At 51.2% G+C, this 12297-nt stretch overlaps 1 protein-coding gene across 2 annotated transcripts in view; it reads right to left on the reverse strand.

Annotated features, from left to right (window-relative positions):
* Nucleotides 1-12297, reverse strand: part of serhl (serine hydrolase like) — a 56165-nt gene that overhangs the window by 12773 nt on the left and 31095 nt on the right. For both annotated transcript variants that reach the window (XM_038783434.1, XM_038783435.1), the window contains 4 exons: nucleotides 11377-11451; nucleotides 8210-8313; nucleotides 2677-2756; nucleotides 129-163 (listed from right to left, as the gene is read on the reverse strand). In XM_038783434.1, the coding sequence (XP_038639362.1) occupies nucleotides 129-163; nucleotides 2677-2756; nucleotides 8210-8313; nucleotides 11377-11451 (294 nt within the window). The remainder of the gene's footprint in view (nucleotides 1-128; nucleotides 164-2676; nucleotides 2757-8209; nucleotides 8314-11376; nucleotides 11452-12297) is intronic.

Below are 12297 nucleotides of genomic sequence, written 5' to 3' on the forward strand. Positions count from 1 at the left end.
GTGGGCAGTGGGTGCTTGTGAAGGGGAGTGAGGCGTGGTGGGGGGGGGGGTCGAAGAAACCTTAACTAAAAGTGAAGTAATAGTTTATCACCAGTGTCGCACTTGCCAAAGTTAATGTGGGAACTCACCAGATTGATTCTTAAATCTCGGGTATAGGTAAGACCTTAAAAGAATGACAGCAACAATCAGAAGCAATTAAAAAACAAATACAATTCTCAGTTTCTCTGATAAATAAGTGCCCCCGTTAACATTTCTATCTTTCACTTTAAGAGAGCCTCATGCTTGTAAAAAGAACCACACCTGGGGATCTTTTAGAAAGGCCACACTCTAAAGGTCCTTTCGAAGGAAAGGACTTGCATTCATACAGCGCCTTTCCCATCCTCAGTACTTCCAAGTGTTGCACAGTTAATGAAGTCCTTCTGAAGTGCAGTAACTCTTGTAATGTCTGAAACCTGGTAAGCTCCCACAAGCGACAATGAGATCAATTTTCCTCACCGGTTGATTTTGATGGCTGAGATTCTGGGCAGGAGATCGGAGAGAGAATTCATTCATGGGATATGGCCATCACTGAAAAATCCAGCATTTACTGCCCAACCCTAATTGCCCTCAAGGAGGCGGTGGCGAGTCATCCTCTTGAGTGGTTTGCTAAGCAGAGGGCAGAGGTTATATTCCCCATCTGCCATGGTGGGATTTAAACTCAATCTCTAGATTATTAATACAGGCACCTGAAATGAGAATGAAAATCGCTTATTGTCACGAGTAGGCTTCAATGAAGTTACTGTGAAAAGCCCCTAGTCGCCACATTCCGGCGCCTGTTCGGGGAGGCTGGTACGGGAATCGAACCGTGCTGCTGGCCTGCCTTGGTCTGCTTTCAAAGCCAGCGTTTTAGCCCAGTGTGCTAAACCAGCCCCTGCATCCCAGAGAATCTGGATCACAAATCCAATAAGATCATAAGACGGAGAAGTTAACCATTCGGCCCATCGAGTCTGGTCCTCCATTTAATGACATCATGACTGATCTGATGTGATAATCCTCAACTCCACTTTTCTGCCTTATCCCCGTAACTCTTGATTCCCTGACTGATTAGCAATCTGTCTTTCTCAGCTTCTACAGCTTTCTGAGGTAAAGAATTCCACAGATCCACTACCCACAAGAGAAGAAATTCCTCATCTGTCTTTTAAAAAAATATATTTTTTATTCTCCTTTCTCACATTTTCTCCCAAATTTACACCCAACAATAAACAATAATCAGTAACGAATGTAATGTCAATCCCCACATCAATAACAACGATCCCATTCTCCCACCAAACCCCAAACATTTGCCCGCATGTTCACATAAACAAATGGCAAAAAGGAATTTGGAATCACCCATAGTCTCCATTAACACATACAGTCCCCCCCACCCACCCCCCTAATGTTCGATGTAATTCAATTCTCCAAAGTGCAGAATGAATAACGTTCATGAATTGTAGAGCCCCTCCATCCTTCCCCTCAGTTCAAATGTCACCTTCTCAAGAGTCAAGAATTCCAGCAGGTCCCCCCGCCCAGCCAGGGCACAGGGTGGAGAGGTTGATCTCCACTCTAACAGGATCCGCCTTCGGGCAATCAACGAGGCGAAGGCTACAACATCTGCCCCCCACCGCCCGTTTCCAACCCCGGCTGGTCTGACACCCCGAACATGGCCTTCCGAGGGCCCAGGTCCAGTTTCACGTGCACCACTTTAGAGATTACCCTAAACACCTCCTTCCAGTAATCCTCCAGCTTTGGACAGGACCAAAACATATGAACGTGGTTTGCGGGGCCTCCCCCACAATGTTCACACACATCTACCCCCTCAAAGAGCCGGCTCAACGTCCTCATCTCTCTTAAATGGGCGACCCCTCACCCTGAGATTATGTCCTCTGGTCCTAGACTCTCACACAAGGGGAAACAACCTCTCCATCTACCCTGCTAAGCCCCCTGAGAATCCTCTATGCCTCATAGGACCAATATACCAACAGCGGATGCTGAATTTGTTTTGCTCCTCTCCTGAGAAGCCAAACAGGTTAAAATCTAATTGAGATTCTTTCAAAAAATAAAAAAATCGAGTTGCCACCACCGTTTGGCTTTCATTTTAAAAACAATTATGGCAAAGAGCGAGGATCTAGTTGAAAACAGAGTGAGATGCGACAGTGAGTGTAAGGTGACGCTACAGAGGTTGGGTACAGACAACCAGCAGGTTTCCCAGGGAATGAAAAGCTGTTCCTCCCGCTGATGGTCCAAGAAACCAGGGGGTCACAGATTTAAGATTTTTGGGCAGGAGATTGAAGGGGTTGTGAGGAATTAACTTTGTATTTTTTAAAAAGCAGTGAGCGGTAACCTGGCACTTGCTGCCCGCAAGGCTGGCGGAAGCAATCAATGATTTCAATAGGAAATGGGGTGGACACTGGAGTTAAATAAACTCTCAGTGGCACAGGGATAGAGAAGGGAAATGGAACCGGCCCCACAGAGAGCCAACATGAACTCAGTGAGCCAAACGGCCTAGTTATGCCTCCCAGGCGACCCGGTGGTTAGCACTGTTGCCTCAGTGCGCCAGGGACCTGGGTTCAATTCTGACCTTGCCTGTCTATGTGGAGTTTGTACATTCTCCCCGTGTCTGCGTGTGTTTCCCCCCATTCTGCCGAACCCTAACTTTACCTTCAGCTACCTCGGTAGATCCCCGTTGAAGCAGAATCTTGGCACTTTCCTCCGAAATCGAATTGTTCCCCTGCAGCAGCCTGAAGGAAGAGGGACGAGAGTTTGATTTTAAGAGAACCTTTAAGTTCAATACAACACACAACGGACAATAAAAGCAGAGAGAGAGTGAAAAGTTGTAATGTAATAGGTTTGGAGTCAGTGCCGGGGGTGGGTCTTGTCTCTTTCTAATCCCTTCATTCAAATCGATGTACCCATTCAAGCCTCATCTTGACATATCTTTCATTTCTTTGCTGCGAATATTGCTGAAAAGAGAGACCTGTCGCTGAAGTTTTTTGTCTTGCACTCATCAGGGCAAAGGCGAGGATGCTGAACATCATTCGACTAAGGCAATTTATATCCCAAGAGAAAAATAATGTTGACTGGTTGGCAAGTAGATTCTGATTGGCTGAGGCGTTGCCATGGAGAAAGCAGTGGGGCACTATAGGCTCCACAAGTTCAAGGGTAATGCAAAAAAGGTGACGGCTTGAACATATTCCTTTTGTTTTCAGAGAAGGGGTCCCTGCGGACGAATTTTACGGTGCTTCTAGCAAACGTTACTGAGCCACGCTTTGAACTTGACTGATGATCTTTTTCTGCTGGCATACCTATCAGCACACTTAGGATTGTTCAGGAGGTACTGCCCATTTGCAGAATCACATTTAATAGTACCCGTTTCATTTAATGCACATTTACACTTCCCATCCCAAGTGGGATGATGCCTCTTAAGTGGCCTTGGATTGGCCACTCCAGGGCCTCAATCAAACACAGGGCAGGAAGGCCCCCCATGCACCTTTCCATCACAGACTTAATCAGGGTGGAGCTGGGAAATCCCTATTCCCCCAACCACCTGTCTGATGGAATGCCCCCTCCCCACCACCAAACTAGCCACAGAGGAGTCAGAAGATTGTAGCCATGAAACTCTTTCTCCACAGAAGCTGCCAGACCTGTTGAGTACTTCCAGCTTCCCCCCCCCCGGATTTTCTCTACATTGCCAACACCCGAGACCTCAACCAGCAAGCTCCTTCCTAACTTGCAAGCCACTTTGTGGAATTCAGAGTTATGGGCGGCACGGTGGTTAGCGCTGTGCCAGGGCTCCGGGTTCGATTCCCGGATGGGTCACTGTCTGTGCGGAGTCTGCTCGTTCTCCCCGTGTCCGCGTGGGTTTCCTCCGGGGGCTCCGGTTTCTTCTCACAAGTCCTGAAGACGTGCTTGTTCGGTGAATTGGACATTCTGGATTCTACCTCTGCACCCGAACAGGCGCCGGAATGTGGCGACTGGGGGATTTTCACTGTAACTTCATTGCAATGTTGATGTAGGTCTACTTGTGTTACTAATAAAGATTCGAATTATTATAGTTAGTGTCGTATTGGCATTCTGCAACTGTCATCCAATTTCAACAGCCACTTGCATTTATATCATGCCCTTCTTGGACAAAAACACCCAAAGGACCTTCACTTAGACATAATGATCAAAGAGGAAAATGATGTGCCTGATTCGGGGCACCATATTTAGGAAGGATATTAAGGCTTTGGAGAGGGTCATTTACAGCACAGAAAGAGGCCTTTTGGCCCATCATGTCTGCACAGGTCATCAAGCACCAATCTGTTCCAATCCCACTTTGCAGCATTTGGTCTCGAATGTTGTGATGTTTCAACTGCTCACCTGCATGCTTCTGTGCACGGTAGCTAGCACTGTTGCCTCACAGCGCCAGGGACCCAGGTTCGATTCCCAGATGGGTCACCGTCTGTGCAGAGTCTGCACGTTCTCCCCGTGTCTGCGTGGGTTCCTCCGGGTGCTCCGGTTTCCTCCCAGAAGTGCAAAGATGTGCAGGTTAGGTGGATTGGTCACGCTAAATTGCCCCGTAGTGTCCAAAGGTTAGGTGGGGTTATGGGTTACGGGGATAGGGTGGATGTGTGGGCTTAAGTGGGGTGCTCTCTCAAGGGCCAGTGTATACTCGAGAGGCCGAATGGGCTCCTTCTGAACTGTAAATTCCATGCTTCTATGATTCTTAAAATGTTGTGAGGGTTCCCGCCAGCGCCGGCTCTAGGGTTGCTGGCGCCCCAGGCAAGCTGAACTTCGGCGCCCTTGGGGGGGGGGGGGGGGGGGGGGGGGGGCCGGGGCCGGGGAGGGGGGGGGGCGAGGAGGGGGGGGGGGGGGCCGGGAGGGGGGGGGGGGCGGGGCCGAGGAGGGGGGGGGGGCGAGGAGGGGGGGGCGGGGCCGAGGAGGCGGGGGGGCGGGGCCGAGAGAGGGGGGGCAAGGAGGGGGGGCGGGGGCGTGGAGGGGGGCGGGGCGAGGAGGGGGGCGGGGCCGAGGAGGGGGGGGCGGGGCCGAGGGCGGCGGGGGGGGGGGCGGCGGACTCGCGGGGGGGCGGACCGGAGGGCGGGGCGGACCGGAGGGCGGGGCGGGGGGGCGGACCGGAGGGCGGGGCGGGGGGGCGGACCGGAGGGCGGGGCGGGGGGGGGGGCGGACCGGAGGGCGGGGTGGGGGGGCGGACCGGAGGGCGGGGCGGGGGGGCGGACCGGAGGGCGGGGCGGGGGGGCGGACCCGAGAGACCCGAGGGGGGGCGGACCCGAGGGGGGGGCGGGGGGGGGGCGGACCCGAGGGGGGGCGGACCCGAGGGGCGGCGGGGGCGGGGGGGACCGAGCCGGGGTGCCGCCCTGGGGGCGGGCGGCCACCGCGCATGCGCTGGTTGGCACCGGCCCAACTGCGTATGCGCGGGACCCGAGTCTCTGGCGCCCCCGAGCACATGGCGCCCCGGGCGACGGCCCGAGTTGCCGGTGCCTTGAGCCGGCCCTGGTTCCCGCCTCCACCACCCTTTCAGGCAGTGAGTTCCAGACTCCCACCTCCCTCTGGGCGAAAAGGTTTTATTCCTAGCTACTCTCTCATAGTCTTGTACACCTCAATCAGGTCTCCCCTCAGCCTTCTCTGCTCGAAAGAGAACAATCCAGTCTAACCAGCCTCTCGTCATAGCTGATACGCTCCAGCCCAGGCAACATCCTGGTCAATCTCCTCCGCACCCTCTCTAGTGGGGAAGAGAATGGATACCAATTAGTTACGTGGCAATATTAGGAATTAATTACCAATTAGTTACGTGGCAATATTAGGAAGTCCTCTTTGGAACAGAGAAGTTTAAAGCGATATTCAATGGAGACATTCAAAACCATGAAGGTTATCAAGAGGGTGAATCAGCTGAAATTAGCAGTCTCCCGAGGGCATAAAGTTAAGATGATTGGAAAAGAGCGCGAGGTGAATGGAGGAGTTTTTTTTAAAAAACACAGCGAATTGTGATTGAGACGTTTTACTTGAAGGCAGTCACTCAAATTTCAAAAAGGGGGGTGTGATATTTAAAAAGGAAAAGAACTTTATCACATGTGACATATTAAACATTTAGTCAACTAGTGAATAATTCCACCCCCCCGCCCCCCCCCCCCCCCCCCCCCAAGCCCACAAAACCCAATTGCCTTAAATAGGTACAACCGGAGGACAATTAGAACCTTATCTGGCTTGGCCGATTCCTGAAGTGATTGCTCTCTACAGATTATCAGATCTCTGGGAATCCCCGGCTCTTGCCCAAGGCTTCAAAATAAAATGCAGGCCAAGGCAGGATTTTTCTTTCCCTCCTCTTTGAAGGATGCTTGTTACTCCGACACCACTAGAGTTTAAATCCCTTCATTGCCATTTCGAACAAGGTTGGTGATATTACAGAGGTGGAAGTCAGCGATCTCGGTGGGCAGGGTGGAGTATATGGTCAGAGTATATGGTCGGAGTATATGGTCGGAGGCTTTGCTCAGGGGTCAGAGAAGATGCCAAGACTGCAGAAGGTCCTGGTTCAGTGGGTAGGAGAGGACTGGAAACGTGGAAAGAGTTGGGAGTTTGCGGTTCGGGATCAAATTTGCCGGACAATTGAATGGCCCCACCTCTGCTGGTATTAAATAGATATCTGCCCAAGTCAAATGGTTGCCTTAATTTCCCGCGAGTAATTTGGGCTGGCATCTCAGTGTGGTACTGCGGGAGTACCGTATTGTCAGAAGTGCCGTCTTTTTGGCAGACCAGATGGCACGGACAAGATGGGCCGAATGGCCTCATTCTGTGTTGCAACTTTCCTATGATTTTACCTGCCTGCTCAAATGTAAGTAGAAATACCCCACAGCCACACTCAAAGATCGGGGGCGATTTGGCCTCGTGTCCCAGTCAACATTCCCACCTTTAGCACCGTTGCCAAAACAGATGAACTGGTCAATCACCTCAGTTACTGTTGGCGCACAGAAGACTTAGGAGCAGGAGTGGGCCATTCAGCCCCACGAGCCTGCTCCGTCATTCAATAATATCATGGCTGAGGTCTCAACTCCACTTTGCTGACTGCTCCCCATATCCCTCTACAGTCCAAAGATGTGCAGGTTAGGTGGATTGGCCATGCTAAATTACCCCTTAATGTCCAAAGGTTAAGGGGATAGGGTGGAGGATTGGGCCTGGATAGAGTGCTCTTTCAGAGGGTCGGTGTTGACCCAATGGGCCGAATGGCCTACAGTATGGAATCTATGACACCCTCCACTGCTCTCCGGGGAAAGGAATTCCACGGAGTAACGAGTCACTGAGGAAAACAATCCCTTTCATCACCATCTTAGTCAGTACACCACTTATTCTTAAACCTTGGACCCAGGTTCTAGTTTCTCCTACAAGTGGAAGCATTCTCCTGGTACCCACCTTATCAAGTCTCCTCAGCATCTTTTTTTAAAATTTAGACTACCCAATTCTTTTCTTTTGAATTAAGGGACAAATTAATATGGTCAATTCACCTATCCTGTACATCTTTGGATTGTGGGGGTGAGAATGACAGGAGGAGAATGTACAAACTCCACACGGACAGTAACCCGGGGCCGGAATCGAACCCGGGTCCTCCGCGACGTGAGGCTGCAGTGCTAACCACTGCTCCACCCAAGTCTCCTCAGCATCTTGTGTGTTTCAATAAGATCATCTCTCATTCTTCTAAATTTAGGAATGTAGGGATTTAGATGTCTGCAAATTGGCTCCCATGCGAACCTGTACTTATAATAATAATCTTTATTAGTGTCACAAATAGGCTTATATTAACACTGCAATGAAGTTATTGTGAAAATCTCCCAGTCGGCACACTCCGGTGCCTGTTCAGGTACACCGAGGGAGAATTCAGAATGTCCAGTTTACCTAACAGCACGTCTTTCCGGACTTGTGGGAGGAAACCGGAGCACCCGGAGGAAACCCACGCAGACACGGGGTGAATGTGCAGACTCCGCACAGACAGTGACCCAAACCGGGAATCGAACCTGGGATCCTCGAACTGTGAAGCCACAGTGTTAACCACTGTGCTACAGTGCTGGCCAGAACTTCAGAAGTAAAGTGAAACTCTCGGGATGTCCTAACTGTGACAGGTGATATAAATGCGATTTCTCTCACTAGGTCGTGCCAGTTAACAATCTGACCCATTCCTAATTCCAGCCATACCATCAGTACCAACCTCTTCAGAGCTCCATCAGGCGTATACACCCTGGGAGAACCCTGCTCCTTCTCCAGCTTTAGAAGCTCATCGATTGCTTCCTGAAGTTGTCCAGGCTCCGCACCCTGGTAATTAAAACAAAGTATTTCACAATGAAAGTTTAGCACAGGTACTCTCAACCTGTCAAGAACCAGTTCATTGCCCTTCCTTCCTGTATATAAAACAGCCCTTTGCTCCCTGTTCTCCCGACAGACGGCGAGTCAGATTCAAGCATCAAGCATTGGGGGCCTCACGGTAGCATGGTGGTTAGCATCAATGCTTCACAGCTCCAGGGTCCCAGGTTCGATTCCCGGCTGGGTCACTGTCTGTGTGGAGTCTGCACGTCCTCCCCGTGTGTGCGTGGGTTTCCTCCGGGTGCTCCGGTTTCCTCCCACAGTCCAAAGATGTGCGGGTTAGGTGGATTGGCCATGCTAAATTGCCCGTAGTGTAAGGTTAATGGGGGGATTGTTGGGTTATGGGTATACGGGTCACGTGGGTTTAAGTAGGGTGATCATTGCTCGGCACAACATCGAGGGCCGAAGGGCTGTTCTGTGCTGTACTGTTCTATGTTCTATGTTCTAAGAGAAGCCAGAATCATTGGCAATACCGTTTCAACCTACACTGTCTCTTTGTAATTTTAAACACTTCTATCCAGTCACCCCACAATCTCTCCTGTCCTAATGAAAACTGTCTCCATTCCCCACCTGGGCTCACATTTGTTTTACTCATTGGGAAACACCAGGCAAAGGGTGGAACTCTCTTCTGCAAAGGACAACTGACGTGAGATCTACTGGTAATTTTAAAAACAGAGATTTGCCAAAAGCACTGAGGGATATGGGGCAAAGGTTTATGGGGTCAGATTACAGATCAGCCACTGAATGGCCGATCAGGCTTCAGGGCCTACTTCAGTTACTATTTTTTGGGATGTGGGTGTGTATTTTTTAACCCATTCCCAATTGCTCTGGAGACCTTCTAAACAACCGAGGGGGCCTTGCTGGGACATTTCGGAGGAAAGTTAAGAGTAAATCACATCGCGGTAGGTTAGGCCCACTTATAGGCCAGACCAAATAAACAATCTGAAGATCATCAGGGAACCACTGGGTTTTTACAATAATCCAGTCGTTTCATGATCACCATTTTATGCCAGATTTATTCAATTAATTGAATTTAAGTCCCCCAGGTGCTGTCCTGGGTCTTGAATTTAAGACTCTGTAGCAGGGTAGCATGGTGGTTAGCATAAATGCTTCACAGCTCCAGGGTCCCAGGTTCGATTCCCGGCTGGGTCACTGTCTGTGCGGAGTCTGCACATCCTCCCCGTGTGTGCGTGGGTTTCCCCCGGGTGCTCCGGTTTCCTCCCACAGTCCAAAGATGTGCGGGTTAGGTGGATTGGCCATGCTAAATTGCCCCTAGTGTCCTAATTAAAGTAAGGTTAAGGGGGGGGTTGTTGGGTTACGGGTATAGGGTGGATACGTGGGTTTGAGTAGGGTGATCATGGCTCGGCACAACATCGAGGGCTGAAGGGCCTGTTCTGTGCTGTACTGTTCTATGTCTATGTCTAATAGTCTAGGCCTAGTTCAGTAACATAACCACTGATCACTACACTACAGTACCTTATTTGAGGTTGCAGTAGAGTATTCACAACTTTGGCATTGTGCTTGACCCCCCCCAGCTGAGCGTTAAACCCCGTTTCCCATACAGCCGTGAGAGAATTTACGTCCGTCGCTGTAACACAGCCTTCCTTCCCCAGCTTCCCGAGTGTTGGAACCTCTGTGGCCTCCAGACTCACCTCGGCCTCTGGAGGGTGTGACAAACACCAGCTTAAAACCCAGCGGCTTGCACCGTGTCCAGTGCTGAGTCTTGCTTGTGCGCCACCCTGCTGCCTCGAAACCCATCCTCGCAGCTCAGTCCCGGTGTCAGGATCTGGAGTCTGCCCGGCTGGCAAGGGCGACAGAAGCAGTATCCTCAGTGCAGGGCATGGTGGGGATGGATGTCAGAGACGCTACCACTTGCTGAGGGACGGACCTGAAAGTCTACGAGGGGCGATACGGGTCTGTTAAGGAACTTCCCGCTCTCCATTGCAGCACAGAGCCAGGATGCAGCGGCAACCCTTCCAAGAAGCCTGACAGCACCGTCTGAATTTTGTTGTGCAACGCCGCCATTTTATTTTTTATTTATTCTTTCAGGGGGCATTTGTTCCCTAACTGCGCTTGCTTCCTCGACCATTGCAGAGAGCAGTTTAGCGTCAACCACACTGGTGTGGATCTGGAGTTACGAGTAGGCCAGGCCGTGTAGGGTTGTCAGATTTCATTCCCTGAAGGACATTAGTGAACCAGATGGGGTTTCATGACAATTCGTGATTACGGGCGGCACGGTGGTTGGCATTGCTGCCTCACAGTTCCAGGGAACTGGGTTCGATTCTGGCCTTGCGTCACAGGGAGTTTGCACATTCTCCCTGTGTCTGCTTGGGTTTCCTCCGGGTGCTCCGGTTTCCTCCCACCGTCCAGTTAGGTGGATTGGCCGTGGTCGCTTGTCCAGGTGGGTGTGGTCATGGGGATCGGGTGGGGGAGTAGGACTAGGTAGGGTGCGTTTTTGAAGGGTCGGTGCAGACTCGATGGTCCAAATAGCCTCCTTCTGCATGTAGGGACCCATGACTACGTCATTTAAGATGCATCTGGACATATATATGAACGGGGGCGGGGAAACAGAGGGAAGTAGATCCTTGGAAAATAGGAGACCGGTTTAGATAAAGGATCTGGATCGGCGCAGGCTGGGAGGGCCGAAGGGCCTGTTCCTGGGATTGGCGCAGGCTGGGAGGGCCGAAGGGCCTGTTCCTGGGATCGGCGCAGGCTGGGAGGGCAGAAGGGCCTGTTCTCATAGGTACATAGCCCAGGTCTCCGGATTAATTAGTCCAGAGACTGTCTACTGTGCAGCTGCCTTCCCCCATGGCTGGGAGATAGGTTGTTTCTGCTGGGGAGGAGAAAACAAGAAGTAGGGCTCCATTGTACAGACTGCCCTGGCCACCAGGCTGAAGGTAGCTAAAGCGTCAGGGCTGGGGGCAGCAATTTCAGCAAGCTCGTACGGAACATACCACCAGCTTGCTTTTACTCAGATTCTGGTCATTTTTATTAAAGAAAGAAAATAAAACTTACATCCGCAATTGGATAAAACCCATATCCGTCCAGTATAATCAGCTTATCCACCATCTCGGGGAAAAGGGAACAGAACTACAAGCAAGAACACATGTTAGGGAATCAGAAAGAAAAAAGACACTGTTATAAATGTCACCTCTCACCCCTAGCTCTCTTGCTGACCAATGGTGACCTCTAGTCACTGACTTAGCAAATAGTGGAAAAAGAGGGAGCGATTCCCGGCCGCGTTGCGTTTGAGCGAGAGCATAACACAAAGAACAAAGAAAATTACAGCACAGGAACAGGCCCTTCTGCCCTCCCAGCCTGCGCCGATCCCAGGAACAGGCCCTTCGGCCCTCCCAGCCTGCGCCAATCACAGGAACAGGCCCTTCTGCCCTCCCAGCCTGCGCCGATCCAGATCCTTTATCTAAACCGGTCTCCTATTTTCCAAGGATCTACTTCCCTCTGTTTCCCTGCCCCCGTTCATATATCTGTCCAGATGCAGCTTAAATGATGCTATCATGCCCGCCTCTACCACCTCCGCTGGCAAAGCGTTCCAGGCACCCACCACCCTCTGCGTAAAAAACTTTCCACGCACATCTCCCTTAAACTTTCCCCCTCTCACTTTGAAATCGTGACCCCTTGTAACTGACACCCCCACTCTTGGGACAAGCTTGTTGCTATCCACCCTGTCCACACCTCTCATAATTGTGTAGACCTCAATCAGGTCCCCCCTCACCCTCCGTCTTTCCAACAAAAACAATCCTAATCTACTCAACCTTTCTTCATAGCTAGCACCCTCCATACCAGGCAACATCCTGGTGAACCTCCTCTGCACCCTCTCTAAAGTATCCACATCCTTCTGGTAATGTGGCGACCAGAACTGCACGCAGTATTCCAAATGTGGCCGAACCAAAGTCCTATACAACTGTAACATGACCT

This window comes from Scyliorhinus canicula, chromosome 23 (assembly GCF_902713615.1).
Source record: "Scyliorhinus canicula chromosome 23, sScyCan1.1, whole genome shotgun sequence".
Classification (NCBI taxonomy): domain Eukaryota; kingdom Metazoa; phylum Chordata; class Chondrichthyes; order Carcharhiniformes; family Scyliorhinidae; genus Scyliorhinus; species Scyliorhinus canicula.